The sequence below is a fragment of the Oncorhynchus clarkii genome, chromosome 4 (assembly GCF_045791955.1).
Source record: "Oncorhynchus clarkii lewisi isolate Uvic-CL-2024 chromosome 4, UVic_Ocla_1.0, whole genome shotgun sequence".
NCBI lineage: Eukaryota > Metazoa > Chordata > Actinopteri > Salmoniformes > Salmonidae > Oncorhynchus > Oncorhynchus clarkii.
Window position 1 is genome coordinate 71,669,977 of NC_092150.1, and position 25,126 is coordinate 71,695,102.

A 25,126-nucleotide genomic window follows, 5' to 3' on the forward strand; every position below is an offset into this window, starting at 1 on the left:
GGCGCAAGACGACTGTACCTGCTACAAACTACGGTATTTTGAATTCTATAGCTTGTTCTCCATCTTCTTTTTAAATAGTTAGCCAACATGTTTTCAACACTTTTATTTCTGCTGCTTTTTCCATGACATAGCTTTCAGTTGGTTAGTCTATGATCCCTTATTGATGTCACTTGTTAAATCCACTTCAATCAGTGTAGATGAAGGAGAGAGGAGATAGGTTAAAGAAGGATTTTTAAGGCTTCAGACAATTGAGACATGGATTGTGTATGTGTGTCATTCAGAGGGTGAATGGGAAAGTCAAAAGTGTTAAGTGCCTTTTGAATGAGTTATGGTAGAGGGTGCCAGACGCACTTGTTTCTGTCAAGAACTGCAATGCTGCTGGGTTTTTCCACGCTCAACAGATTCAAGAATGGTCCACCACCCAAAGGACATCCAGCCACCTTGACACAACTGTGGGAAGCATTGGAGTCAACATGGGCCAGCATCCCTGTGGAATGCTTTAGACACCTTGTTGAGTCCATGCCCTGACGAATTGAGGCTGTTCTGAGGGCAAAAGGTTGTGCAACTCAATATTAGGAAGGTGTTCCAAAACAATATGTTTGGAACATCAAAATTGCAATAAAATAACAGTATCGAATCACAATACATATCATATGGCCATCAAAGTATTGTTATAGTATCGTATTGTGAGGTCTCTGGCAGTACCCTGCTTTGAATCAAGGTTTATATCTGTACACAGTCATTCCATTTCATATTACGGGCATAGGCTTGGCTGCTTTTCAGACTTCAGGGGGGTTTTTGTCTCTAGCTCTGCCTATCCTCTTTCCTTTCTTGCTTCTCTCTCGGTTTCTACCTGCTTTCCGTGACTTTCTTGTAGCACCCCATTCATGTTCTTCTGACACCCCTCTCTCCTGCTTACTGCCCCCTCCTTCTCTTTCCTCCCATAACCTGTCTTCCTCTTTCCGGCAGCTCTCCCCACGTGTCTTCTGACACCCCTCTCTCCTGCTTACTGCCCCCTCCTTCTCTTTCCTCCCATAACCTGTCTTCCTCTTTCCGGCAGCTCTCCCCACATGTCTTCTGACACCCCTCTCTCCTGCTTACTGCCCCCTCCTTCTCTTTCCTCCCATAACCTGTCTTCCTCTTTCCGGCAGCTCTCCCCTCATGTCTTCTGACACCCCTCTCTCCTGCTTACTGCCCCCTCCTTCTCTTTCCTCCCATAACCTGTCTTCCTCTTTCCGGCAGCTCTCCCCTCATGTCTTCTGACACCCCTCTGTTTTCTACATCCCTCTAGGGTTGGGGCGATCTTAGACATGATAGATGATAGACATCAGTTGTCGACAGTGACGACATCATGAATTGGCAGGTGATGGTGACAGACGATGGTTTAGCCTATTTGAACTTGGTAGCGCACAAGTGACGTTCCAAATAATTTGCCTATTCCTATTTGCTGTAGCCTATTTCAATAAATATGTTTTAATATAGCTTACAGACCACAAGAGAGGAATGTAGGCCAGACAGAGCGGAGAAGCCCACCAAAGCAGCAAAATGTCCAGTCAGAAAGAGATTTGAATAGCCTAAACTTAAGTAGCCAGAGCAATGAAAATGAGACAAATCAAACAATATCAAAAGCCTATAGAATTGTTTATTTTATTACAAGTTTAAAGCTTAAGAAAGAAATGATCCATGCAAGGTTGAAAGCCAAATCGCCAATAACCCATCCTCATTCCTCCTACTGGCCTATCATACTAGCTTTAAGACAAGTTGAAGTTATGAACAGTAGCTTATTTCCAAAATATTTTAGCCTATGAAGATGTTGTCATAAAGTTGCATTAGATTTCGTGCTATAGCCCAACTGTCGTTTTAGCTGAGGTTTTGTTAATTATTGTTATTCTTTTCACCAACAATTTCTTTTGGGGGGGGGCAGTGGCCAATGGGGCTGAAATAATCATATATCTCACAATGTTTTATGGGTACATAATCACGATAGGAGAAAAGTTGACATCGCCCAACCCTACATGCCTCTACCTCTGTTTTTACTCCAGAGCCCCTTCAGGAAGGAAGAGAGTGAGTGACCCTGGCCTCAGTGGCGTGTGCTGTGTTTGGTGTCACAGGCCAGCATGCTTAGTGACCGCTTTAGCTGCTAATCTATCCCTGGAGAGGACGTTGTAATGCAGTTCACACTCGTCTCATCTCAGGTGCAGGGATATGTGTGTTTGAAGGGGGTCTTGCGCCGCCTATGCAGTGATAGCGGAAACCCTGCCAACTCCATGGTAAAACCAGGCAAATCCCACTAGTCTGCGAGTGGCCACTCCTCTACTCATCCTAACCTTCCATTAGGACCAGTCGTCTGTGTCATATTATCAGATATCGATATTTAATAAAGCCCCTACTCAACGCTTCATCTTCCCATAAAATATCTCCAGGTCCTGTTCTGGTGTCCGGCCGCAAATCACCCCCCCGCCCCTACGTTGGTCCTAGCACAGCGTTTTTCTCTAATTGAGTTCCGGGTCTGATTTAATGTCACGTCAGACACTGAGACAGAGGAGAGCTGGAGTTGGGGAAAAGGAGGAGTGTGTGTGTATGTGTGTGTCCCTCTCTCTCTCTACATGTCTGCTCTGTCGGTATTCTGTAAGACGCTTGACTGCGTCTTTACTTTTGTAGTGTGCTGGCTGATTCAGGCGGTCTGCCCTTCGAGTTCCCATCACAGAGAGGGTCACTGAGGAGAACGCTCTTCTGTCACTGAGTTGCAAGTTTTTGGACAACCACCTCTTTAACATGGTTTGTCTTTGTTATGCAGTGCATGTCTTTATAGCTGTGGGTGGGCCTAAATGTTGCCTAGATGGGTGCTGATTGTAATTATCTAAATGTTGCTGAAAACCTGAACAGAATGTTAACACAGTCCCAGAGAGTTGGATCTGATATAGGATCAGTTTACTCTCCCCCAATCCAGTAATGACCATCAGGGGCAAAAACATTATACTGATATTAGATCAGCTCCTAAGGGCAATGACATCTTCCTAATATTGATTTGTACCCCCCACCCCCTTTTTTTGGCCTCAGAACAGCCTCAATTTGTCAGGGCATGGACTCTACAAGGTGTCAAGCGTTCCACATGGATGCGGGCCCATGTTGTTTCAATGCTTCCCACAGTTGTGTCCAGTTGGCTGGATGTCCTTTGTGTGGTGGACCATTCTTGATACACACGGGAAACTGTTAAGTGAAAAGCCTAGCTGTGTTGCAGTTCTTGACACAAACCAGTGCCCCTGGCACCTACTACCATACCCAGTTAAAAGGTACCTATATTTTGTGTCTCGCCCATTCACCCTCTGAATGGCACACAAACACAATCCATGTCTCAACTGTATCGAGGCTTAAAAATCCTTCTTTAACCTGTCTCCTCCACTTAATCTACACTCATTTGAAATGGATTTAACAGGTTACATCAATAAGGGATCATAGCTTTCACCAGGTCAGTCCGTCATGGAATGAGCAGGTGTTCTTAATGTTTTGTACACTCAGTGTACTCCATTTGGCACAGCTGGATAAGTTTGTTCTCACTTTGTTCTAAGATGCCTTTTTGCACATCAGCAGAACCTGCCCTCATCTCCATTTCACTGTATAAAGAACACTCCCCTCCACCTTGACAACCTTGGATCCAGCAGACCTTTGTCCTCACTCCTCTCCTCTACTGGTTGTACCAGTCATAGAAATAGAATGAATAGGATGGCTTGGAACCTCTAACCCTGGAAAGTTGAATGGGGATTCCCGTTCTATTCATTGTATTTCTACAGTACAAGTGTCCTCTCCCCTTCTGCTGACTGGGCTGCTGGGGCAATGCATGGTACAGTTGTCCCTTTATTTGATTTGCCACCTCAGTGAAGCTGGCCGGGTCCTCCGTGGGTCCCTGCTGGTTCTCTGCTGGGTCCCTGAGTCACAGGCAGGGGCCATTCAGGGGCCAGGGCCACAATGACACTCACTGCCAGCCTGCCAATTGTCAGCTGTTGCTGCCAACTTTCCAGATAAAAGTGGTCAATGGCCTGCAGTTGTCAGGATATTAGTGTTAAGGGGATTTGAACTTGGCGCCTCTCTGTTACCTGAATGCCGTTATTAGTGGGAGAGGCAGAGAAAGTATTTTTTTATTTTATGTTTTTATATTTTGTGAACAGACTTATTGAATGTTAGCTACTGTGAGCTTCAAAGGTATTGGGACAGTGCCATTTTTTGTTTTGACGCTGTACTGCAGCACTTGAAATTATACACTGTCTGTGAGTTAAAATTTTTTTTTTTTTACATTTTTTAACCTTTATTTAACTAGGCAAGTCAGTTAAGAACAAATTCTTATTTCCAATGACAGCCTAGGAACAGTGGGTTAGAACGACAGATTTGTACCTTGTCAGCTCGGGGGTTTGAACTTGCAACCTTCCGGTTAAAGTACAGACTGTCACCTTTCATTTCAGTTTTTTTTTTCATCCATATCAGGTGAACCTTTTGACAAATTACCTCACTTTTTGTACATAGACCTCCCGTTTTAAGAATAATGTTTCTAGACACTTCTACATTAATGTGGATACTGCCATGATTACGGATAATCCTGAATGAATCATGATTAATGAGTGAGAAATTTATAGACAAACAAATATCATACCCCCAAGACAGGCTAACCTCTCACCATTACAATAACAAGGGAGGTTAGCATTTTTTGGGGGTATGATATTTATACTAAACTTTTGACAACTTTAATACGTGTGAATTTGTCACATTACATTACTGTTCCCTTAAAATGGGGGGACTATATACAGAAAGTGTTGTAATTTCGAAACAGTTCGATATGGATAAAAATACCCTCAAATTATAGCAGACATTCTGCACTTTAACCTCAGTCATTGTGTCATTTCAAATCCAAAGTGTTCAGAGCCAAAACAACACAATATGTTTGGTGCTCACTGTATATATCCTAGTTCATGTTGTGTGGCTGTACATTGGTATGCCCGTTCCTGCCCTTTAAATTAGAATCCTTGTAAGGGCCCCGGACAGGGAAAGTTGGGCTACTGTGCTGGTTTAGCCTGTATCTGGGGCTGTCCTGTTTTAGTGCGCTGTTTCCCTGGGCCCTGTGAGTTCTGTAGCTGCCAAGTCTGATCCTGTCTGTCTCCATGTGACGTCTGATCCCCTAAATCACTGCGTCACGGTGCGGTCCAGGCACTCAGCTGTCCCCCTCAGGCCGCCTGACCAGCTCACACTAATCCCCCCAGCCCCACACAGGGCTAAATACGCACACTCACGCTCTCCCCTTGTGTGTGTGTGTATACAGTACCAGTCAGAAGTTTGGACACCTATTTATTCAAGGGTTTTTCTTTATTTTTACTGTTTATACATTGTAGAATAGTGAAGACATAAAAACTATGAAATAACACATATGTAATCATCTAGTAATCAAAAAAGTGTTAAACAAATCAAAATATATTATGTTTTAGTTTCATCAAAGTAGCCTCCCTTTGCCTAGATGACGACAGCTTTGTACACACTTTGGTCCTTCTCCACCAGCTTCATGAGGAATTATTTTCCAATAGTCTTGAAGGAGTTCCCACATGCTGAGCACTTGTTGGCTGCTTTTCCTTCACTCTGCAGTCCAACTCATCCCAAACCATCTCAATTGGGTTGAGGCCAGGTCATCTGATGCAGCACTCCATCACTCTCCTTGGTCAAATAGCCCTTAGACAGTCTGGAGGTGTGTTTGCGGTCATTGTCCTGTTGAAAAACAAATGATGGTCCCACTAAGCACAAACCAGATGGGATGGCGTATCGCTGCAGAATGCTGTGGTAGCCATGCTGGTTAAGTGTGCCAGACAGTGTCACCAGCAAAGTACCCCCACACATCACACCATCTCTTCCATGCTTCACGGTGAGAACCATACATGCGGCAACACAGCGGTTGGAACCAAAATTCGCAAATATGGACTAATTGAACCAAAGGACAGATTTCCACCTGTGCATTGCTCGTGTTTCTTGGCCCAATCAAGTCTCTTCTTATTATTGGAGCCCTTTAGTAGTGGTTTCTTTGCAGCAATTCGACCATAAAGGCCTAATTCACGCAGTCTCCTCTGAACAGTTGATGTTGTGAAGCATGTATTTGGGATGCATTTATTTGGGATGCAATTTCTGAGGATGGTAACTAATGAAATTATCCTCTGCAGCAGAGGTAACTCTGGGTCTTCCTTTCCTGTGGCGGTCCTCATGAGAGCCAGATTCATCATAGCGCTTGATGGTTTTTGCGACTGCACTTGAATAAACTTTAAAAGTTCTTAAAATGTTCCGGATTGTCTTAAAGTAATGATAGACTGTCGTTTCTCTTTGCTTATTTGAGCTGTTCTTGCCTTAATATGGATTTGGTCTTTCACCATATAGGGCTATATTCTGTATACCACCCCTACCTTGTCACTACACAACTGATTGGCTCAAACACATTAAGAAGGAAAGAAATTCCACAAATTAACTTTCAACAAGGCACACCTGTTAATTAAAATGCATTCCAGGTGACTACCTCATGATGTTTTTTGAGAGAATGCCAGGAGTGTGCAAAGCTGTCATCAAGGCAAAGTGTGGCTACTTTGAAGAATCCAAAACATAAAATATATTTTGTATTTGTTTTACACTTTTTTTGGTTACTACATGATTCCATATGTGTTATTTCATAGTTTTGATGTCTTCAATATTATTCTACATTGTAGAAAACAGTAAAAATAAAGAAACCCTTGAATGAGTAGGTGTGTCCAAACTTTTGACTGGTACTGTATATGTGTGTGTAGCCAAAGCTGTTATCAGGATCTCTGTATTTGTATTTCCTCCCCATTTAATCAAGGGGTACAGGCCTGTGCCCCTGACTACTGCAGTAATAGATTGTATAATGCAGGCCGACAAATACGTTTCGCTTCAGTGAGGTTGTAGACGGTGCAGTGGCAGCAGGCTATAGGCCAAAATAAAATGGTTGGACTAGCCTTTAGAAAAACAGTCTGGTTATTTATTTTTTCATCCCTTGTCTGTGTAGTCTGGTCATGCCTCTAGAAAGTGTCATCATCACGGTGAAAACCTAATGAGCTTTCTTTCCCTGCCCTGATGCCCCCACATCACCTGGTGACTTTATAGCCTGATGATGTATAGGGGTCCTTTCAGCTGTGTGTGAATGGCCTGCCCTACAGAGACATATCATTATAAGGACCTACAGTTCTATCTCCAGCCCTAAAGCAGCAGGCCTGGTCTCATTGTGCTGTGGCTCCCCTGTGGGTGTGTACTGGGGACAGGCCTATAGTACTGCAGAAGGATTTATGCCAGAGTGAGTGGGTGGGAGAGCACTGTAAATCTAGCGTAGTGGACCCCTTATTACTCAGGCTTTAGGCTGTAAGGAGAGGCTGTAGAAGGGATGGGTGTTCAGATGCTCACCTGTTGTGCCCAGCTGGAGGTGGAGATGGGTTTATGTATGTACAAATGAATACTAACAACACTGTGTTTGGGAGGGCTGATGACAGCTGGTGAATACATCCTTTATTCTTCAGTCTTTTTGAAGGTGTGTTTGACACAGTGCATTTGCTTGGACAGGGACTTAATCTGCACGTTCTGTAGATCTGTTTTATAATTCTGCCTATCTTGTCTCTCAGTTGTATCTGAGCGGAGGTCATGACCCCAGAACAGGTTTTCAACTCTGACCTGTGACTGTACACAGTGTGTTCTAGTGAAAGTGGTTCCTGTGCTATATAGGAGTGCAGAGAGTGATGGAGAGAGACAGAGCCTAGCGGGGTAATCTAGGTCTGAGCCCATAGGGGAGCTGATCTGATGGGCCTGCAGTCAGTGTAAGCCCTGATAAAGCCTGTTTGTACACGTGTGTGTGTGTGTGTGTGTGTGTGTGTGTGTGTGTGTGTGTGTGTGTGTGTGTGTGTGTGTGTGTGTGTGTGTGTGTGTGTGTGTGTGTGTGTGTGTGTGTGTGTGTGTGTGTGTGTGTGTGTGTGTGTTTTCCACGTGCTTTGGGTCTGTGGAGAGGTGCACCAAGCATGGGATTATACCTCTGGGAATAGGCAGTCATGCTACAGAAGACCAGACAAACAGAGGGAGTGAGAATGGGAGATTGAGGTAGGGAAAGAAGTGTGTTTTGGATGCATAGAGAGAGAGGGAGGATGGCAGAACGTGGGTTTTCATTTTTTTATTTTTTATTTCACCTTTATTTAACCAGGTAGGCTAGTTGAGAACAAGTTCTCATTTGCAACTGCGACCTGGCCAAGATAAAGCAGTGTGAACAGACAACAACACAGAGTTACACATGGAGTAAACAATAAACAAGTCAATAACAATAGTAGAAAAAAAATAATCTATATACATTGTGTGCAAAACGCATGAGGAGGTAGGCCCATAAATAGGCCATAGGAGTGAATAATTACAATTAGGCAGATTAACACTGAAGTGATAAATTATCAGATGAACATGTGCAGGTAGAGATACTGGTGTGCAAAAGAGCAGAAAAGTAAATTTAAAAAAAAACGTATGGGGATGAGGTAGGTAAATTGGGTGGGCTATATGCCGATGGACTATGTACTCAGATAGCAGATGTTTAAAGTTGGTGAGGGAGATAAAAGTCTCCCAACTTTTTGCAATTCGTTCCAGTCGTAGGCAGCAGAGAACTGGAAGGAAAGGCGGCCAAATGAGGTTTTGGCTTTAGGGAGGATCAGTGAGATACACCTGCTGGAGCGCGTGCTACGGGTGGGTGTTGCCATCGTGACCAGTGAACTGAGATAAGGCAGAGCTTTACCTAGCATAGACTTGTAGATGACCTGGAGCCAGTGGGTCTGGCGACGAATATGTAGCGAGGGCCAGCCAACTAGAGCATACAGGTCGCAGTGGTGGGTGGTATAAGGTGCTTTAGTAACAAAACGGATGGCACTGTGATAAACTGCATCCAGTTTGCTGAGTAGAGTATTGGAAGCTATTTTGTAGATGACATTGTCGAGGATCGGTAGGATAGGATAGTCAGTTTTACTAGGGTAAGTTTTGCGGCGGGAGTGAAGGAGGCTTTGTTGCGAAATAGAAAGCAGACTCTCTAGATTTGATTTTGGATTGGAGATGTTTGATATGAGTCTGGAAGGAGAGTTTGCAGTCTAGCCAGACACCTAGGTACTTATAGATGATGGGGAGGCAGATGAAGAGAGTAAGAGAAACAGACTAGAGGGAGAGAAAGACGAGGATTAGAATGAGACAAAAGCAGACGCACCATCGGTCGCACGTTCACCAACCCTCTCCTCCTCAGAGTTACTACCTAAAGGTCAGAGCCGTGACGCAGATACAGTGCCGTACAGCTCCGTCTATTCAGTGACATCTGGGTCAGTGCAAAAGCCCATATATCTGCGATTCACTGTTGCCAGTGGGATCATCCATTTTGACTCTGTGGTCATCAAGCTGCACTGCTCCTACTCACATCTACTAACGCTTTCATACTCGCTCCATCTCTCTCTTTATCGCTCTGTCTTTCTCTCTCCCTCACACTCTTCCCCCTTTCTGTGAGCGCTTCAGCCAAAGTAGCTAATCAGTCCCCACTCCATCATCATCACCCCCCCATCACTCAGCCCTCTCTCCAGATTGAGTGAAGTTCTGGATGGGGGCAGGTGGGGTGCAAATGGTCCCCCTTACTTAGTGTTCATGAGTATAGAGTATAACTTGAGAGTTAGCATGTTGAAGCGTGTTACAGAAGACACACTGAAGTTGTTCTGCCTCGCTCTGCTTCTGAGTGGCTCAGCATGATGAAAGGAAGTGAAAATTGATAGAAAGTCATTATCTAAGACACTCAGGATATTAGGACTTGTTTTACGTCACTGGTGAAATTAGACTGACACACTTTGATGTATTTTATTCCAGTGTCTAAATGTGGCTCTCTGGCGAAATGGTGCTCATGTGATTCTGAGTTCTCCTGTCTTGTGGTGTGTGTCTCAAGGTGGTCCTGGTGCGATGGAACGAGCCCTTTCAGAAACTGGCCACTTGTGACACAGACGGAGGGATCTTTGTGTGGATCCAGTACGAGGGCCGCTGGTCTGTGGAGCTGGTCAACGATCGCGGGGCTCAGGTGGGATACACTATGGGCCAGTTTCCTGGACACGGAATAAGCCTATTCCTGGTCTAAAATGGTACCCTATTCTCAAATAGGGGCCATTGGTAGTACACTATATAGGGCAGTGTTTCCCCATTTCTAGTCTTCCAGTACCCCCAACAGAACACTTTTTTTGTAGCCCTGGAAAAGCTCACCTGATTCTACTCATTGAGGGCTTAATGACAAGTTGAATCAGGTGTGCTTGTCTGGGCCTACAACAAAATGTGTGCTTATATTTTATGTCTTTTATCCAGAGGAACTTACAGGAGCAATTGGGGTTAAGTGCCTTGCTCAATCAACAGAGTTTTCAACTAGTCGGCTTGGGGATTCGAACGCTCTTATCCACTAGGCTACCTGCCGTTGCTAGGCTACCTGCTATTGGGGACACTCGAGGACTGGAGCTGGAAAACTCCGATATAGTGAATAGGGTCCTATTTCAGATGCAGCCCTGTGCTAAAAAGTATGGTCAATGGAAATTCTTCATTGAGTACAGTATCTGACCTGTCCTCTCTGCAACCCCCCCCCCCCCCCCCTCCTCTTTTCCTGTAGGTGAGTGACTTCACCTGGTCTCATGACGGTACCCAGGCTCTCATCTCTTACCGTGATGGCTTTGTCCTGGTGGGCTCGGTCAGCGGCCAGAGACACTGGTCATCAGAGATCAACCTGGAGAGCCAGATCACCTGTGGTATCTGGACCCCCGATGACCAGCAGGTAACTAGTTCTAATACTCTACTACTCACCTGATGACCAAAAGGTAACTAGTTCTACTACTCATCTGACGACTAGCAGGTAACTAGTTCTAATACTCTACTACTCACCTAACGACCAGCAGGTAACTAGTTCTACTACTCTACTACTCACCTGACGACTAGCAGGTAACTAGTTCTACTACTCACCTGACGACCAACAGGTAACTAGTTCTACTACTCACCTGACGACCAGAAGGTAACTAGTTCTACTACTCACCTGACGACCAGAAGGTAACTAGTTCTACTACTCACCTGACGACCAGAAGGTAACTATAGTTCTACTACTCACTTGACGACCAGAAGGTAACTAGTTCTACTACTCACTTGACGACCAGCAGGTAACTAGTTCTACTACTCACCTGACGACCAGCAGGTAACTAGTTCTAATACTCTACTACTCACCTGACGACTAGCAGGTAACTAGTTCTACTACTCACCTGACGACCAGCAGGTAACTAGTTCTAATACTCTACTACTCACCTGACGACTAGCAGGTAACTAGTTCTACTACTCACCTGACGACCAGCAAGTAACTAGTTCTACTACTCTACTACTCACCTGACGACCAACAGGTAACTAGTTCTAATACTCTACTACTCACCTGACGACTAGCAGGTAACTAGTTCTAATACTCTACTACTCACCTGACGACCAGCAGGTAACTAGTTCTACTACTCTACTACTCACCTGACGACCAGCAGGTAACTAGTTCTAATACTCTACTACTCACCTGACGACTAGCAGGTAACTAGTTCTACTACTCACCTGACGACCAACAGGTAACTAGTTCTACTACTCACCTGACGACCAGCAGGTAACTAGTTCTAATACTCTACTACTCACCTGATGTTGCACAGAAGCTGTCTTGCTCCAGAACCACTCATTGTGTAACACCCACCTGACCCCTTGGTTTGATGGGGGGGCCGTGTTTAACATATGGAATCATGTAGTAACCAATACATTGTTAAACAAATCCAAATATATTTGATATTTGAGATTCTTCAAAGTAGCCACCCTTTGCCTTGATGACAGCTTTGCACACTCTTGGCATTCTCTCAACCAGCTTCACGAGGTAGTCACCTGGAATGCATTTCAATTAACAGATGTGCCTTGTTAAAAGTTAATTTGTGGAATTTCTTTCCTTCTTAATGCGTTTGAGCCAATCAGTTGTGTTGTGACCTGGTAGGGGTGGTATACAGAAAATAGCCCTATTTGGTAAAATACCAAGTCCATATTATGGCAAGAACAGCTAAAATAAGCAAAGAGAAACAACAGTCCATCATTACTTTAAGACATGAAGGTCAGTCAATTCAGAACATTTCACGAACTTTGAAAGTTTCTTCAGGTGCAGTCGCAAAAGCCATCAAGCGCTATGATGAAACTGGCTATCGTAAGGACTGCCACAGGAATGGAAGACCCAGAGTTACCTCTGCTGCAGAGGATACGTTCATTAGGGTTAGCAGCCTCAGAAATTGCAGCCCAAATAAATGCTTCATGGAGTTCAAGTAACATCTCAACATCAACTGTTCAGAGGAGACTGTGTGAATCAGGCCGAGATGGTCGAAACCACTACTAATGGACAACAATAAGAAGAAGAGACTTGCTTGGGCCAAGAAACACGAGCAATGGACATCAGACAGGTGGAAATCTGTCCTTTGGTCTGATGAGTCCAAATTTGAGATTTTATGGTTCCAACCGCCGTGTCTTTGTGAGATGCAGAGTAGGTGAACGGATGATCTCCGCATGTGTGGTTCCCACCGTGAAACATTGAGGAGGTGTGGGGGTGCTTTGCTAATTATTTAGAATTCAAGGCACACTTAACCAACATGTCTACCACAGCATTCTTCAGCGATACGCCATCATTTGTTTTTCAACAGGACAATGACCCAACACACTCCAGGCTGTGTAAGGGCTATTTGACCAAGAAGGAGAGTGATGGAGTGCTGCATCAGATGACCTGGCCTCCACAATCAGTCGACTTCAAGCAATTTGAGATGGTTTGGGGTGATTTGGGCCGCAGAGTGAAGGAAAAGTAGCCAGCAAGAGCTCAGCATATGTGGGAACTCCTTCAAGACTATTGGAAAAGCTTTCCAGGTGAAGCTGATTGAGAGAATGCCAAGAATGTGCAAAGCTGTCATCAACGCAAAGGGTGTCTACTTTGAAGAATCTAAAATATATTTTGATTTGTTTAACACTTTTTTGGTTACTACATGATTCCATATGTTATTTCATAGTTTTGATGTCTTCACTATTCTACAATGTAGAAAAATAGTTTAAAAAAGAAAGCCTTGAATGAGTAGGTGTCAACTTTTGACTGATTCTGTACATGCTATATTCATGTATATTTGTTAGTTATATTAATATGTATTATGCTCTGTTATTTGTTATGTATTATACAGTAACGCGTCATACATTTAAATCCTTGACACTGCTTCTTTATGAACATTAAAATGAAAGTGGTCACTGACTAGGGTCAGTAGTTTTTCCTGATAATGTGATCTTACCTGACCAGGAAAAACTCCAGGTTCTAACCATTTCTGTGATCATGATGGAAGGAAGACAAAGTGTTTTTCCACAGCCACAGTATTTTAGTTCCACCATTTGGGGTGAGCAGGCATTTTGCTGATATCGTTTATTATTACTGTAAGTACCCTATATTAGAAAAGTTTTAAATGAAATACGTTTGGTAATATGGCTACAACCATCAAACTTGGAGTAGTAGTTTAAAGGAATATAAACTGGTGCACTTAAATGTTATAAACGTATCGTTCTGTTTAAGCAATAAGGCCCGAGGGTGTGTGGTATATGGCCAATATACCACGGCTAAGGGCTGTTCTTATGCACGACGCGACGCAGAGTGCCTGGATACATCCCTTAGCCGTGGTATATTGGCCATATACCACAAATCCCAGAGGTGCCTTATTGCTATTATAAACTGTTTACCAATGTAATTAGAGCAATAAAAATACATGTTTGGTCATACGGTTTGATATACCACGGCTGTCAGCCAATCAGCATTCAGGGCTTGAACCACCCAGTTTATAATCACATCTATTCCGGCAATTTAGTACGACATGGATTTTTGGCCATATCGCCCAGGTCCAAGTCGGACTCGCTGCTGCCCAGCTCCAAGTCGGACTCGCTGCTGCCCAGCTCCAAGTCGGACTCGCTGCTGCCCAGCTCCAAGTCGCACTCGCTGCTGCCCAGCTCCAAGTCGGACTCGCTGCTGCCCAGCTCCAAGTCGCACTCGCTGCTGCCCAGCTCCAAGTCGCACTCGCTGCTGCCCAGCTCCAAGTCGCACTCGCTGCTGCCCAGCTCCAAGTCGCACTCGCTGCTGCCCAGCTCCAAGTCGCACTCGCTGCTGCCCAGCTCCAAGTCGCACTCGCTGCTGCCCAGCTCCAAGTCGCACTCGCTGCTGCCCAGCTCCAAGTCGCACTCGCTGCTGCCCAGCTCCAAGTCGCACTCGCTGCTGCCCAGCTCCAAGTCGCACTCGCTGCTGCCCAGCTCCAAGTCGCACTCGCTGCTGCCCAGCTCCAAGTCGCACTCGCTGCTGCCCAGCTCCAAGCCGGACTCGCTGCTGCCCAGCTCCAAGCCGGACTCGCTGCTGCCCAGCTCCAAGCCGGACTCGCTGCTGCCCAGCTCCAAGTCGCACTCGCTGCTGCCCAGCTCCAAGTCGCACTCGCTGCTGCCCAGCTCCAAGTCGCACTCGCTGCTGCCCAGCTCCAAGTCGCACTCGCTGCTGCCCAGCTCCAAGTCGCACTCGCTGCTGCCCAGCTCCAAGTCGCACTCGCTGCTGCCCAGCTCCAAGTCGCACTCGCTGCTGCCCAGCTCCAAGTCGCACTCGCTGCTGCCCAGCTCCAAGTCGCACTCGCTGCTGCCCAGCTCCAAGTCGCACTCGCTGCTGCCCAGCTCCAAGTCGCACTCGCTGCTGCCCAGCTCCAAGTCGCACTCGCTGCTGCCCAGCTCCAAGTCGCACTCGCTGCTGCCCAGCTCCAAGCCGGACTCGCTGCTGCCCAGCTCCAAGCCGGACTGCTTATCTACATGATCTGTCTTAGGGAGGTGTTTTTGTTTGTTTGTCTGTGCTCTGACACGATGTCAGCTCAGTTTAGTTTGTTGGAGAGTTTGTTTCTGTCTCTCCAGCTGATCATCTCTCTAGCGCTGCACTTTCATTATTTTTAGTAGATTTTAGGGCCAAGACACATGTCCATTGTTCGCTGTAACATATGGACAATTAAAGTTGTATTCTATTCCAGATTCTAGGACCAAGATGACTTAACCATTGGTGTCCCTCCCTGGTTCTGTGTAACTGTGTTGTCATGTCTCTCCCCCTGCAGGTATTGTTTGGTACTGCGGACGGCCAGGTGATTGTGATGGACTGCCACGGGCGCATGCTGGCCCACATCCTGCTGCACGAGTCAGACGGCATTGTCAGCATGTCATGGAACTACCCCAGCTTCCTGGTGGAGGACAGCAGCGAGAGCGACACAGACTCTGATGACTACACACCACCACAAGGTACACTACTCTTACAATCCTTACCCAATCTACGCCCCAGTTACACCCCTTAGGCCCTACCCACACACCTTTACAGGTACAGTCCACCCCCCTTCCCAAACCTGAAAGGTACAAATCCTCTCCCTCCAGAATCCTCTGTTTATGCCCCCCTTCAAGCTACAGTAACAGGCAGCCTAGGGTCACAGCAGGCACTCTCCTCTCAATCTGTTGTCTTCCTGTCTCCTCACCAGGGTTATGATTTACTAATCTGGCAGGACAGAAATACTAGTACACAGCATGAGAGATTAATCTGCCATAGAATACAATTTTAATATGTAAAAGGTTTAGGTTCGTTGATAAGACACGATGCCTGTTGGGAGCAGAATTCCAGGGAAGCGTTGGGTCCAGCTGGGTACCTCCCTCTGTGCAGATGAAAGCAGATGTGTGGCCATCTGTTCTCCTCTAATTTTTCCTCCTCTCTTTCTCAAATTTTTACATTATATCTCTCCTCCAGTGAACTGCTATGATGCCCTGTTTTTAAGAAAGGTCAAATGGGGTATGATTGAGAGAAGTGACCCTGAAGCAATATAAACCCAACATCCAATTTTAGGAAACGTGTATGAAAATATTGACATTGGATCCCTAATGCTTCATAGTTTATATATAGAATTGAACTTTTAAATTATTTGACATGTATGTCATTTGTGACACTCACTTCACATGCACACTCCTTTGTAACTCCCTGTGGGCCAACTAATTAACGGTAGGAAATGGGACCGTGATCATTGGACTGCATTGAGCTCAGTCTATTAAAGCAATCCACTCCCAGACTGTGGGGGAGTAGGGGACAGGGACTCAAGAGGCCACTAAAAACAAACGAGTGTGACCGAGCGGAGGGAGGAAACAGATAGACGAAAAGAGGGAGGGATAGAGCAGAGTAAAGAGAGAGGAGAGTAGGGGACACAGTGGGCGCGGGGAGGACGTGTGCGACATAGGGCTGATATTTGACAAAGGAGGTCCTAATAACTGACTTGGTTTTGGGGACGGTGGCGGACAGCTGTCAAAGTCACACATCACCGGACCCCTGGTTGTGCGTCACACTGCCACCCTAGTGACCGCCAGTCTGGGCCTTTGTCATGGAAACTGATTTATGGATAATATGGCCCCCAATGTCATGTTTTATATGGTGGCTCAGTGCAGCCCTATCAAAAAACGAATGGGATTCTGAGTGAACTTCCAAAACCCATAACCCCAACCATATGGCTTTCAGGTCACATAGAATTAAATGTTACTTTCAATTCAGTCTTTTCGCTGCAGTCATTTACATGTGGCTCTGTGCCACTGCAAAATTATTGCTGCCATGTGGGAAAAAAATAAATATGCAACATTAAATATTTCTGCGAAGGTACACTTTGAAGATGCTAGAACAGTCCACATTTAGTTTTTGTCTGCAAACAAAACGAGTAATGAATAGAAAAATCAGACTACACTGGAGTAGAATATCTTCTGTTTACCTATTTGGCTTGTTGTATGTTCTTTGCGAGAGAAATATTCCTCTTGAGGCTCATTCAAGTTACGAGTGCCATAGGGAGGGAAACATGCATTCTAACAAGCAGTCAGTGCACAACAATTCTTGCTATCGTGGGGGAAACAGACGTTTTAATGGCCTTTGTTAAAAAGAGGGGGGGATCTTCCAGCTTTCCATTCCTACTTTATGTATTTCTTAACTCCTAAATATGGGCGAACTGCACCATTTTAAACCTGGTGTTTTTAGCAGAGGCATGGTTAAACACATTACTGCTCTGCAATTCACTGTGAGTGCATAGGGGAAAGTGGGGCTAAATGCAACCCAGGACAATTGTCGGGTAACTTGGGGTAAAATGCCACCCTACCTAAATATATTTTTAAAAATTAAGTGACCTAAAAGATTGTGACGAGAAAAATTATATTTCTTTGTTGAGCAAAAGTAGTGGCAACCAGGGAAAGTGTTGTGTGGGAAAATTGTGACATGGAAGTGGTTTCTGTGAGAAGTACAGGCATGTTTTTTTGGGGACATTCAATTCATCAATAGGATGCTAACCAGTTAAAATAAACTCAGCAACAAAAGAAACGTCCTCTCACTGTCAACTGCGTTTATTTTCAGTAAACTTAACATGTGTAAATATTTGTATGAACATAAGATTCAACAACTGAGACATAAACTGAACACGTTCCACAGACATGTGACTAACAGAAATTGAATAATGTGTTTCTGAACAAAGGAAATAACAGTCTGGTGTGGCCACAGCTGCATTAAGTATTCCAGTGCATCTCCTCTTCATGGACTGCACCAGATTTGCCAGTTCTTGCTGTGAGATGTTACCCCACTCTTCCACCAAGGCACCTGCAAGTTCCCAGACATTTCTGGAGGGAATGGCCCTAGCCCTCACCCTCCAATCCAACAGGTCCCAGATCCAACAGGTTCCAGACGTGCTCAATGGGATTGAGATCCGGGATCTTCGCTGGCCATGGCAGAACATTGACATTCCTGTCTTGCAGGAAATCACACACAGAACGAGCAGTATGGCTGGTGGCATTGTCATGCTGGAGGGTCATGTCAGGATGAGCCTGCAGGAAGGGTACCACATGAGGGAGGAGGATTTCTTCCCTGTAATGCACAGTGTTGCGATTGCTTGCAATGACAACAAGCTCAGTCCGATGATGCTGTGACACACCGCCCCAGACCATGACGGACCCTCCACCTCCAAATCAATCCCGCTCCAGAGTACAGGCCTCGGTGTAACGCTCATTCCTTCGACGATAAACGCGAATCTGACCATCGCCCCTGGTGAGACAAAACCGCGACTCGTCAGTGAAGAGCACTTTTTGCCAGTTCTGTCTGGTCCAGCGATGGTGGGTTTGTGCCCATAGGCAACGTTGTTGCCGGTGATCTGTTGAGGACCTGCCTTACAGGCCTACAAGCCCTCAGTCCAGCCTCTCTCAGCCTATTGCGGACAGTCTGAGCACTGATGGAGGGAATGTGCATTCCTGGTGTAACTCGGGCAGTTGTTGTTGCTATCCTGAACCTGTCCCGCAGGTGTGATGTTTGGATGTACCGATCCTGTGCAGGTGCTGTTACACGTCGTCTGCCACTGCAAGGACGATCAGCTGTCCGTCCTGTCTCTCTGGCCACATCTGTAGTCCTCATGCCTAAGGCATGTTCACGCAGATGAGCAGGGACCCTGGGCATCTTTCTTTTGCTGTTTTTCAGAGTCAGTAGAAAGGCCTCTTTAGTGTCCTAAGTTTTCAGAACTGTGACCTTAATTGCCTACTGTCTGTAAGCTGTTCGTGTCATGACCGTTCCACAGGTGCATGTTCATTAATTGTTTATGATGTAGATGAGCTACAGGTGATAATGTTTATTGCTAATAGCATACCTGATAATATGGACCATGCAATGGCTATGTGCAGCTAGGTTTCCATCAAATTTGCAACAGATTTTGATGCGAATATTCGATAATCTGCATGAAACAATATGTATATTTTCCCACCAGGGATGTGTTTCTATCAAACCTACTTTTGCGGATAAATGGCTGTGCCTGATTAAGGTAGTGCACATAAAAATAACTTTTGCCATTAAATTCCCATATACCGAATGGAAAAATACAAGTTAAATTGCATTTTCAACTCTTCAGATGGTTTTGTCAGAAAAACGGTTGCTTTATATAACAAAGGTGCTACTCTGGTCTTGGCTCATGCTCTCTAGCCAACAGCTCACAGATGCTGTGTGGGTAGGCTACCTACATTATGAGATTATTGCTAACAGTGATATTATTTATTTGTCAAACGGTAGGCAAGCATCGATCATCATGTCACCAGAATAAGACCCTCGATATTTATTGGAGCATCAAGCTCATCACCTTATACATTCACTAACCCTGTGAAGATCATTATAACTTATTTCATATGTAGCCTAATAAACTGCATGCTTTCCCCAATCGTAGTGGGTGGACCACACAAACATCATCACGTGACAAAAAGATCCCACCACGTCGAACGAACAAACAAATTGTCTGTCGGCATTTATAACATTTTACCGGCATTTCATGTTTCCATCAGCCATGTCGTGACTATTTTCATGAATCAGGTAATTCATCCGCATGAAATGGTTGGATGAAAATGTGGTTTGTGTTATTGGGCTTATTTCGGGAAGTGGAAATTGTAATTTAAAGGGTGTCATCAGAATTAATTTTTCATTCATTTGGAGTAGACTTTTTTTAAAGTCACCAGAACTGAGCTTCTCAGTCCTACATAAAAATTATCCAGGGACCCTGTGGGTCAAATTTTCCATTTGAATCATAATTTTACCCTAATTCAATGGCTCTTGTCAAAACCAACTCCCCTCATCCCTCCAATGGCCTGGAAGCAGTACTGTACAGCCACAAGGTTACCAGTTTAACCAAGGGGCCGATATGTGATATAACTGTTTTAATAGGCCTTTGTTAGAGAGACCCGTGTGTTACACAAACCTCTCTGTTTCCTGCATCTCCCCTGGTCTTTGGTTTGGTAAGAATTTATTTGGTGGAACACCTCTCAGCCTCCTTGGGAAGTGATGTGCATGATTAGCAGCTCACATAACGGCCTCCATTTTATGTGCACTGTTTTTTTGAACGTTTTTTTATTGCGTCTCATTGGTTGCATCGATGCCTGGGCCAGCCTCCCCCGGTGATGTGTTTAGAGTCTGGTCAGTCGGTGTGTCAAAAGTGCTTGCCTGAGCTGGAACGATAATTATGCTCTAATTCACTAATTTAAAAAAGTCGCTGGTAATTGATTGGCGCTGAGAAATTATCTGCGGGAAGGGCAGGCTAGCGAATGACTCAAGGCGCTGGTTGAAGATGCCAGGCCTTCTACTGCTGCTGTCTTACTGCAAAGATTACATTGATATATTTGCTACACCATGACACTGTAGCGTTACTTCTAACTAAACGATACAACCAGTACATCACACACTGTTTAGTACAGGGCTCGGTTTCCCAAAAGCATTGTAGCACTTAGTTTCAATGGCATTAAGATGATCTTAGTGCCACGATGTTTTTGGGAAACCCAACCCAGGTCAGTTTCATAGCGTAGCACAATGCGGAGAGTAGGATGGAACCTTGACATTTTTCCCTGACAACATGACCTGATCAGTTCCTCATGTTTAGTTAAACCTCCTTGTCCTTCATCACTGATCGTATGTTCACATAAACCATGGACTAATACAGAACAGTCACGATAGTTGTCCTTAGTCCCTTTGAGGCACCCAAGATTTACATGGTGTTCAGAGCAGCGGTGGCTGTGTTTTATGAAGGTGTGTTATTTATAGCCCTGAGAGAGTGGATGGATGGTACTAAGGTGAGATGCATGGGTGTCTTTGTGCTTTTGAATAGGACACAGTAGAGATCACTACCCCAAGATTAATCACTAGGAGCAGCTGCCAAAGATGCAGAAATGTCCTTGTGTCCCACTACCCCTCCCTTATTACACACACACACACACACACACACACACACACACACACACACACACACACACACACACACACACACACACGGTGTCCCTCACTCTCAATCAATTTTATGGCCCACTGGAAATGCATATTGATCACACCATCCTCTGACTTGGTTGCTAAGAAGCTATCAACGTATAATACAGGGAATGCTTGCATTTGGTATGAATTCCAGAAAATATAAGAAAGAGCAATTTGTCTTAGTCGGATTGTCAGTCTCTCTGAAATAGAATCAGAATAGGATCATGGTTGACCTGGTTTTGTTTCACTCTGTTGACCTTGGGTCTCTTTGTTTCTGTGGTTGTGTTGTGGTATCCCTCTCTCTGACCTGGTCTTGTTGTGGTCTTTGTCTCCACAGTCCAACGTTTGAAGCCTCTGCTGACGGTCAGCTTCACCTCTGGAGACATCAGCCTGATGAACAACTATGATGACCTCTCTCCCACTCTTATCCACACTGGCCTAAAAGGTATGTGTTTGTATCAAGGTTATTATAGATTTCATTTTTTTCTTTTTTCTATTGGTTTTTAGATTTTTCAGTTAGTTTTAGACCTGATTTGCTAGTTTGTATTTAGTTTCAGTTGTATAAAAGTATTTCTATTTAATTTTTTATATTATTAAGTTTCAGTTTTATTGTTCGGGTCAGAAAGCATGCGCGGGCCAGGCTAGGAGCCATTTGTGTTGTGTAGTTTATTTTGTATTTTCAGGGGGGGGTTGTTATCTGGGGGGCAGCATAAGCTATGCTACGCTATGAAACTGACCTGGGCTGGGTTTCCCATCATACATAAGGTGATGATGGGTCAGGTCATAGGTTAGGTTTAAAGGGGCAGTCAGCAGTTGCTACATCCATTGATTCTTGAAGACTATAACTTATGTCTCGAGTGTAGTTTCAGCTGTTGTTCCTCATCAGAACCCCAAATATAAGCTTGTTTTACTACAATGTTTGTAAACAAAGTAAATGGTTAAAACTATCATTTTGATATCATTGATGGTCAGTCCTTGCATCCATAGCTCTGTCTAAGAATTTTAAGTGGTTACATTTCTCCAGCCCCATCCCTCAGCTTTTTACCGAAGCAGTGGTGAGGATGACACTTTGTTTCAACTGCTAATTGGCCCTTTAAATTATGAAGTCAATCTCAATTGTCAAGTGACTGTGCTGAGTCTGGTTGCAAAAAATATGGTGGAAGGAAACTCGCCCATGTTTACACCAATCCAATGCTTTTTTTGGATATGTACAGTGCATTCGGAATGTGTTCAGACCCCTTGACCTTTTCCACATTTTGTTACGTTAAATGTATTAACTTCTTATGGTATAGGGGACGTTTGCGTCCCACTTGGGAAAAAAACGGGGAAAATGCAGCACGGCAAATTCAAAATATGATATAAAAATCTAACTTTCATTAAATCACATATGTAAGATACTCAATTAAAGCTACACTCGCTGTGAATCCAGCCAACATGTCAGATTTTAAAAAGCTTTTCGGCAAAAGCATAAGAAGCTATTATCTGATGATAGCACAATGTCAACAAAGAGAGTAGAATATTTCAACCCTGCAGGCGCTACACAAAACGCAGAAATAAAATATAAAACATGCATTACCTTTGACGAGCTTATTTTGTTGACACTCCAATATGTCCCATAAACATCACAATTGGTCCTTTTGTTCGATTAATTCCTCCCATATATATCCAAATGTCCATTTATTTGATGCGTTTGATCCAGAAAAAAAAAAACAGTTTCCAAAAAACGCATCGTCACTACAAAATATTTCAAAAGTGTCCTATAAACTTTGCCATAATATTTCAAACTACTTTTGTAATACAACTTTAGGTATTTTTAAACGTTAATAATCGATCAAATTGTAGACGAGGCAATCTGTTTTCAATACAGGAAGTAAACAAACCATGCTCCTTTTTTACGTCTTGCGCAACTCTCAATAGTGTAACGTTGTTCCTGGATGTGCTTCTTCTTCGTTGCACAAATTAATAACATCAACCAAATTCCAAAGACTGGTGACATACAGTGGAAGCGGTAGGAACTGAAAACAGGTTCCTAAGAAATATCCCTTGGCAATAACAAGTCAGGGAACAGAGAGAGGCCAAAAAAAAACAATCTGAACAGTTAGTCCTCGGGGTTTTGCCTGCTACATAAGTTCTGTTATACTCAGACATGAACCTTAAGAGTTTTTTCCCCCCCCCCTCATCAATCTACACACAATACCCCAAAATGACAAAGCAAAAACAGGTTGTTAGACAATTTTGCAATAAATAAATTAAATATCAAATTTACAAAAGTATTCAGAACATTTACTCAGTACTTTTGTTGAAGCACCTTTTGGCAGCGATTCCAGCCTCGAATCTTCTTGGGTATGATGCTACAAGCTTGGCACACCTGTATTTGGAGAGTTTCTCCATTCTTCTCTGCAGATCCGCTCAAGCTCTGTCAGATTGGATGGGGAGCGTCGCTGCACAGCTATTTTCAGGTCTCTCCAGAGATGTTCGATCAGATTCAAGTCCGGGCTCTGGCGCGGCCACTCAATGACATTCAGAGACATGTCCCGAAACCACTCCTGCGTTGCCTTAGCTATGTGCTTAGGGTCGTTGTCCTGTTGGAAGGTGAGCCTTTTCCCCAGTCTGAGGTCCTGAACGCTCTAGAGCAGGTTTTCATCAAGGATCTCTCTGTACTTTGCTCCGTTCATCTTTCCCTTGATCCTGACTTGTCTCCCAGTCCCTGCCGCTGAAAAACATCCCCACAATGTTGCCACCACCATGCTTCACCATAGGGATGGTGCCAGGATTCTTCCAGACGTGACTCTAGGCATTCAGGCCAAAGAGTTCAATCTTGGTTTCATCAGACCAGAGAATCATTTTTCTCATGGTCTGAGAGTCCTTTAGGTGCCTTTTTTGCAAACACCAAGCTGGCTGTCATGGCTTTTACTGAGGAGTGGCTTCTGTCTAGCCACTCTACATTAAAGGCCTGATTGGTGGAGTGCTGCAGAGATGGTAGTCCTTCTGGAAGGTTCTCCCATCTCCACAGAGGAACTCTGGAGCTCTGTCAGAGTGACCATCGGGTTCTTGGTCACCTCCCTGACCAAGGCACTTCTCACCCGATTGCTCAGTTTGGCCAGGCGGACAGTTCTAGGAAGAGTCTAATTTAAAAATAGTCTTTACTGGCCAGCAAAACAAAAACAACATCTGTGTCAACTGTATAAAAACAAAGTGTGTAGTGATATCTGACAAGTTCAACAAGTAGGCAGCCTTCATAAACGTTTTGCTGTGAGCAAGGAGGCCTACAAACCTGACTTAGTTATAGCAGCTCTGTCAGGAGGAATGGGCCAAAATTCACCCAATTTAATGTGGGAAGCTTGTTGAGGCTACCCAAAATGTTTGACCCAAGTTAAGCAATTTAAAGGCAATGCTACCAAATATTAATTGAGTGTATGTAAACTTCTGACCCACTGGGAATGTGATGAAAGTAATAAAAGCTGAAAGAAATCATTTTCTCTACTATTATTCTGACATTTCACATTCTTAAAATAAGGTGGTGATCCTAACTGACCTAAGACAGGGAATTTTTACTTGGATTAAATGTCAGGAATTGTGAAAAACTGAGTTTAAATGTATTTGGCCAAGGTGTATGTAAACTTCCGACTTCAACTGTAGATAGGTGTGTGCCTTTCCAAATCATGTCCAATCAATTGAATTTACCACAGGTGGACTCCAATCAAGTTATAGAAACTTCTCAAGGACGATCAATGGAAGCAGGATGCACCTAAGCTCAATTTTGCTTGGATTTAGGCAACCTGGGGGAAAAAAAACAGATTCTCACTATCTTCTGCTTTCTAGGCCTATATCACCCACATTGGTCAGTGGTGTTCTTAAGGGTAAGTGTTTTGTGTGTGTAAACTCTTCATGTATTCTCTTCTCTGTGTGTGGTAGATGTGGTAGTCCAGTGGTGTTCTCAGGGGGATCTCCTGGCCGTGGCTGGGATGGAGAGAGCTGTCTTGCCCCCCGACTCCTCCTGTCTACCTCCCACCAGAAACGCCGTCGTCAAGTTCTACAACGTCTGCGGAGAACACATCTACACACTGGACACGCCTGCACAAGTAATAACACACACACACACACACACACACACACACACACACACACACACACACTTAGACCAGCTCCTGCGGCACAGATGACACACACACACACTCCAGCATCCACAACACATCTTCAGTACCACACACACAA

At 44.4% G+C, this 25,126-nt stretch overlaps 1 protein-coding gene across 1 annotated transcript in view; it reads left to right on the plus strand.

The window, feature by feature from the left end:
* Nucleotides 1-25,126, plus strand: part of LOC139407231 (TUB like protein 4a) — a 50,537-nt gene that overhangs the window by 15,735 nt on the left and 9,676 nt on the right. The window contains exons 3-7 of the mRNA XM_071150820.1: nucleotides 9,968-10,096; nucleotides 10,670-10,831; nucleotides 15,204-15,384; nucleotides 21,249-21,356; nucleotides 24,827-24,993. Coding sequence (XP_071006921.1) covers nucleotides 9,968-10,096; nucleotides 10,670-10,831; nucleotides 15,204-15,384; nucleotides 21,249-21,356; nucleotides 24,827-24,993 — 747 coding nt within the window. The remainder of the gene's footprint in view (nucleotides 1-9,967; nucleotides 10,097-10,669; nucleotides 10,832-15,203; nucleotides 15,385-21,248; nucleotides 21,357-24,826; nucleotides 24,994-25,126) is intronic.